The 6,860-nt window shown below is 47.2% G+C and overlaps 1 protein-coding gene across 1 annotated transcript; it reads right to left on the bottom strand.

Moving 5' to 3' along the window:
* Positions 1-3,415: 3,415 nt before the first annotated feature.
* Positions 3,416-6,459, bottom strand: T265_13830 (hypothetical protein; the record flags this gene model as incomplete). Its single annotated transcript, XM_009170746.1, has 3 exons — positions 3,416-4,494; positions 5,975-6,125; positions 6,161-6,459. The coding sequence occupies 3 exons, from the start codon at positions 6,451-6,453 to the stop codon at positions 3,844-3,846; spliced, it is 1,095 nt and encodes a 364-aa protein (XP_009169010.1).
* Positions 6,460-6,860: the final 401 nt, after the last annotated feature.

Here is a 6,860-nt window from a genome sequence, read left to right as displayed (position 1 = left end):
GAAACCCGTCGCGGGCTGTCGAAGGGTTTTCAGCAACCTTGTGAGTAGTTTCCTTTATAGATAGACAGCTATTCTCGGTATTTACTTATCGATCCGCCGACAACTTGGATTTCAGGTTGAAACCACTTACACCCTACCCGGCTGCGAAAGTGTGCATCCCATGCTGGCGACTACCCACTATCCGCTGACCACACAACGAACTTCCTTGTGCCAAACGCCCAGATAGCCAAATATTCGATTTCAGATCATTCCAACAATTTTCGGAAAATGTCATAGAAACTTCCATTTTTGGTGTAGTAACACCCATTCCGATCGAAGTTGGAACGATTTGGTGTCACAACCGTCCTGCCTGTTTATGAATAGTATAAACACTGTCTGACCAGTAACGAAGTCTGAAATGCTAATCAATTTTGCTTGTCCTTCAATTCAAGGGGTGGGTTGAACGAACATCTTGTGTTGACAAGGCAGACCATCGTCCAGGTGTGGTTTGTAGCAGTCGACCAAGATTACTGGCTCCTCTGGCCTATCAATGTCCCCTTTTGAAAGTGCCCAAAAACGTCGTTCCCAAGGGACTGCGAATGAAACGTCACCACGCGAAACTCAGCGCGCCAAGAATACACAGACAGACTGTCGACCCACAAAGCTAGTCCCGACGTTTTCAGGTTTGAAAATCAGCTGTGTTGTCCAGCACGCTCCAAGCATCCTGGCGGTGCCTGACGGATGGACAAATCGACCGAGAGAACCAGGACAATTACTGGATCGCCGTTCGATGGGTCGAGTAAACCAATCACATTGTTGAACAGTGAACACGTTCCCATGTTCCGATGTGACAATCCAACGTGCGCTGATCGAGCAGTGGTCACACGTTCGTCTTGAATCTCAGATCTTCCGAGTTCGAACCTCAGCACGTGTCAGGGTATGCAGTCCCGATGACTTCTAAAAAAATTGAAACTCGAGTCCAGAGCTTCATCCGTTTGATGTGGACTTCTTGGGAGGATTGCGCCTATTCTACTTGTCCTCTTTTTAAAAGCCTTAATTTCCCGATATTGAACCGAAACTTTGATGCTACATTTTGTGTCAGATGAATCACCTAAGTGTGATCGTTGGTTTTTACAGTAAACTTACAAAGAATTCCTCCCGTTGACTCTACTTCAAGGTGACTTCTTCTTGGAGGTTTCCTTGTATTAGGTCGGATGCGAAGGCATAAGTAATGGATGCCGGAGAGATTCTCGTCTCACCTAACCACGTAGCTGCTTTCGCTCGGTTGATTTTGAAAACTTGCCTGGTCAACAAAAGACCTAAACTCCAACTTTCCACACACACCTACCCTATCTAACACCCCCCTAGAATCACTGACTCCGTGCCAAGGGACTTCCACCTTCCATTCGTTACTCTGTTGCCAACCGGTTCGGCCATTGTTGCGCCTTTCCCAAGGCCTTTATTACTGGATCATATTGCATAGTTTTTCTAACTGCCGTACCGACAAGTTGCCTACGTAGACCGAATGACATATTCCAGGTGTACTGCAGTTCAAAGACTGGGTTCAATAGTGTACATATCCGGTGGAGAAGAAATTGGACCGTCTGAATATTCATGATGAGTATTCTTTCGTCGGGTGTTCCCCCTCCGCCAACAGAAACTACAGCACACCTAAACTTAGCGAGCAACGTCACGAAAAAATCAACAGACTGTCACGACAACAAGACCGTAATTCCCATTGGGGGGTTTCGAACGGAAGCGCGAGCCTATTCAATTACTCCCATCGATTTTGAAATGAATACGGGACAAGAGTGTGTTCTTGTCATCCTAAGCTCGTGTCTAACGACCAGCTGTGTAGACACGTCTCGCCATTATGGTGCGTGCTATAAGAATTCCCAAGGATGTCACGTGAGTCCAACGAGCCTACCCTGCTGTTCCAGCTAACACATTGGTCGTATTTATGCCTTGTGAAGACAACGGGTGACCGCGAGCTACGTCGACTTGGGTCTGAACGTCCCTAAAACATTTGTCTTTCGCCGAAGATCCGACATGAACTACCACACTTTCAGACAAACGGTGGCGAGATAGCATATTGCTAAAAATTGCACTTTCATGACAGTATGGTTGATAATGTACTCAAAGCATGAATCGCGAAGACCAGAGGAGCACTAAGCCACCTTGAGAAACGAGTCTGGCGCAAGTGCCGCTTGTGTGCACGATCCTGAGTGCTGCACTGCAGAGGTGACCGGCCTCCGGACACTTGGTCTACGCGAAATTCAGCAGTTTAAGTAGGCAGAGAAATGTCCCAAAACGAAGTATTTCATATTGTGATCGAGTGCGGTCTGACTTGAAACCAACTCTGCCGAAAGTAGAGTAATGGAATCGACACAAGAATCCGGGATCTCAGTAACAAGCAATCAACAGCGCCGGTATTCACTGCTTGTTGAGAAACAGGAGATCTGATTCCCTTGGGACTACCAGGCTACAACGCACCGGATTCCTGGTAAACTGGTTGTGGATTGCCGAGTATGCGCAAACACCCAATGGCTGACCGGCGAATCCGTTTCGGATGTCACCCAGTCATACCATAAATGAAAGGTATTGAAGACCATTGCTTCTCGTATTCACTTTTCAAAGAGAACAGGCATCTGACCACAAGAAGATAGCCGTTGAAATGGTTTCTGCCCCATTCCACTGAAAACAGCTGTGCTGTGAGAAGGTGCCCCGGCCGGACGGATCGAGTGGACACGGAAGCTGTTAGTGGAGCTCGGCAGTTCACTTTCTGAATGCAGTCAGACTGTGGAACGACCACTGACTTAGACTTCTGGCCCCTTTAGATGGGAATTTACTATGAATTTCCAGCACTTGCACGGTTGCGAGCATAAATCAGTTAGACTAATTGGGTTCAGGATTTCACAGCCACACTCGTGTCCCATCAGGATAACATATCTTCTCCATCCCCTTAATCGGAACTTGTGTTCGACTGTGAAAGCCAAAAAGATGCTTGACCAACGGCGTAAAACATAAATCGATTTTAGAGCAAAACGAGTATCCTGGACTAGACGGTTTACACAACAGACAACTTGAAGACATAGCTGAGAAAAGACGTCAAAATTCGACGCTCATTCCAAGGAGACTCGAGCGAACGAGTTACCAGAGGATCTTGACGACATGCGCGGCTGCTAATCTGTTTGATGACCTGTCATTGAACCGACAAAAAGTACATTCAAACCCCACGAAAACCTGCGACCTATTTTTACGTAGCGTACTCGGGGTTAAATAACCTACATGTACTTTTATGTCAGGCGATGTACTTTACTCGCAGCAGCGAGATTTCGGATTTCCTGGAATATAGATTGCATCCCACAAAGTAAACCCAGAGAAGTTCTGATTCACTGTACAACGTTTTCATTGTTGTTGGGATCCAAAGGCAGCGCGCATCACATGAATTCCGGGCAATTTGACCCCCAACTAAAAAGGATAACTCCCATTGGTTAACTGAGCTCACACAATATAAAGGTGGGATTATATACAAGAAGTTGAGTACCACTCTTCTGTTAAGCCTAGGGCTATCGGTCCCCGAAAGTGAGGATAACGGTTAGCTAAAAAGACAGATTTGTACGTAATAACGAATGATTCACTGCGAAAAACCGCGAAAAAGGGGGGCAACCATTTGACACAAACGAAAGATAGCTGATCATTTACAAACCGGATTGATCATATGAAAACAAAACAAAATGAACAGAGAAAACGGAGCACCGCGCCAACACGAGGGGGGAGACGGGTAAAAGAGAACCACCAAGAAACTACAGATGATCATCGATCACCAAAAAACAAATATATGGAAACGAATGATAACGAAACTCAATCAAGCTTTTGGGGAACCTCGGTATTGATTGGTTCAGCGACGGAGAGAGGACCATTTTTTAACTTGGCGGAACCATTCGAAGTAGTCGCCGGCTTTAGCCGTGATTTCTTTTCCTTAGATGACTTGGTAGAGGTGGAATCCGTGGACATCAGGGTATAGACAGGCCGAAATGATTCGAAGAACCCACAGTCTTCAAAGTAGTTAGGAAACAGCCAAAAGGTGTACTTCCCCATGGTGACTAACCAAACGGAGAGGTATAACAAGAAACGGATAAGGGCTACAACGAGCAGAAGACCAAAAAGGAGAGAGGCTAGTATGGTGAGATAGTAGGCGCCAGTTCGAAGTTCTGTCGGCCAAATTGGAAACAGGCAACATAAGATTATGCCAATAATGACGGCGGTACCCGCAAGCCAATTGAACAAGCCTGGAGGTGGCTCATACACCCACACGTACACAGTAGATGGATCATCGACAACGAATGTCTGTTCGTTGGACATCTCCAAACGCACTGGTTTCGATGAAGAGGAGCTTTGTGATTTCGGGTTCCCAGATGTCTTGCAAGTAGACTCCACATTCGAACCTTTTCCCGTGACTGATGCCTTGTCTTCCGCGGGCGATTCCGGCAAGGCTGTGGAATCTACAACTTCCTGGAAGAGACAGGACAATCAAGACAATAAATTGACCCCTGTATTCACAAAGGTACGGGGAAGGATGAAACGTTGTTTTGGTGACCAGCAGAGCCCCATCACAGTGAGCTAATTTGTGACTCCCGAATACAAACTGCCGAATGGACGGCGGCGAAGCCTACACATTTTTCGCAACATCGGCACTACACTTAGCGAGATGTCCTCCAAAAAGGTCATTGGTCCAGAAGCGTTTTCCGTCAGCCAGAAGAGGAAATCCAACCGGAAAGTGTCAAATGCAAAAACAATCCTCTGTTGGAAGGGATTGCTGTATTTAGAACAATGAGTTAGCGCGTCAGTACCCCAGCTTTGTTCATGTTTAAGTTCACGAAGCGGAAAAAGACCGTTCAGCTGTAGCACGCTTTCGGTGCGTAACTGCCATGCCACCCGAAGGAAGCACGAGGGCTGGGATACTACCAGATTGCTCAAGTCTACACAGGGGAATTCGAGAGCCAGAGCTTGGTTTCGAACCACGGATCTTCCGGTCCGTAATTCGCGTCCCAAAACCACTGAGCCACCTCGCCCAAAGTGGAGTAAATTCCTTCGTTCAACTGACACCCTTTCGGTGCACGGTTTCCATGCTAAAATGTTGCCAGTCAGTCCAGGCACAGAAAGGACAATCGGGAAACTAGGGTTGGGTTTGAACCATGGACCTTTTGACCAGTGGTTCCGCATCTTAACCGCTGGGCTACCTCGAGCGAACTCAAAAAAGTACACCATTTAGCTATGTACTATCCCCCTGCGAACCAATTTTCCACATTTAATGTTCCTTATCAAGCGATGCAGTAAAATTCAGGTGTCTGCAACATTCTGGCTAGGAGCGACTCCTCGCGACCTCCGTTGTTTCGAGGAAACTCATTGGCAGTCAGCCGGCCATATGCGGATGTCCTGAGCGTGTCTTACTAGTGATGGGGCTGCATACATCGCATACACCGGGAAGTTCAATGGTGTTTAATGATCCAACCTAATCCGACACTTAACAGCAACTGGCGATTAGATGTACAGATCACAGCGTGTCCAAGATGTCTTCTGTGTGTGCTACGTCCACGAGTTGGAAGGCCACATCAAGAAAAATGGGGCGAGATGGCCCAAGTGGTTAGAGCGCGAATTTACTGACCGGAAGGTCCGTGGTTCGAATGCGACCTCCGCCTCTCGACTTCCCCTGCCTGAGCTTGAGCAACCTGGCAGTATCCCAGCCCTCGAGCTTCCTTCGGGTGGCATGGCAGCTAGGCACCGGAAGGGTGCTACAGCTGAACGCTTTCTTTCTTTCAAGAAGTATACACTATTTCACGACAAATAAACTACGACGGGTGTTAAGTTCAGACTGGAAGATTTCAATCTAGAAAAGTGTGACATTGCAGTAGAATATCATCTGAATTTACGAGCCAGTAAGTCATTCACTATTGAAGAGGAAATCCAAGTAGCTCAGAATGAACCTTCTTACTTCTGTATCCACACAGGTCGCCAGCTCACCGGAGGTGTCTTTGTTTTTGCTGTCGTCAGATCGTTTTTTGCACTTTGTCTTCGTCGACGACTTCTCATCATCAGCTGTACGTTGCTTCTGCGGCACCAACTTCCGCTTGACCTTGATGGCACTTAAACAGAATTATGGGCCGATTGGTGAACTTACCGATAGAACATTTGCTTCTGAATCAAGGTGTTCATAAATGACACGGCTGCAGCAGGAGAGTTGAAAAGACGAGGCTTGGGGTTTTTAGCACCAGGTTGTACCTTGGCCCAGACAGAGTCGAGTAGCATATCTATGGCCTCCTGAGGTGAGAACGCACGTACAACTGATCCACCGAGACGACCGTCTGTCGTGGGCAGTTTGCGGTAAAGGAACTTGGCTACTTCCAGCTCGTCTTGTGTCGGTTTCCATGGTTCGTATGAACTTTGTTTACGTTTTTTACGTTTATCGATCATTTGAGTCTGAAAAAAAGTATAAAAAATGCGAAAGTAGCACGTTCATCTCTCTCTAGACCATCAACTGTCATCCAGACTTTACGTAGTTGGCCGGTACAATCCTATGAGTTGGAACGCTGGTCTTTCGCTCACCAAACATGAAAAGATGACCGTTCAGCCATAACACCGTTTCGGTGTTTAACTGCCACGCCACCCGAAGAAAGCACGAGGGCTGGGATACTGCCAGGTTACCCAAGTCTAGACAGGGGAAGTCGGGGGGCAAAGGTCAGGTTCGAACCCAAACACATCGTTAGAATACTTCACTCTGCCCTGCCATGCCATATCTGCACAGTGAAATGCAACATTGGCTCGTCAGTTCACCAGTTCTTGTCCTCCACTTCACCCTATGTTTTGTTCCCCACTGAGGC

The sequence above is a fragment of the Opisthorchis viverrini genome, assembly GCF_000715545.1.
Source record: "Opisthorchis viverrini unplaced genomic scaffold opera_v5_111, whole genome shotgun sequence".
Taxonomy (NCBI): Eukaryota; Metazoa; Platyhelminthes; class Trematoda; order Opisthorchiida; family Opisthorchiidae; genus Opisthorchis; species Opisthorchis viverrini.
This window is presented reverse-complemented; position numbering and strand designations above follow the sequence as displayed.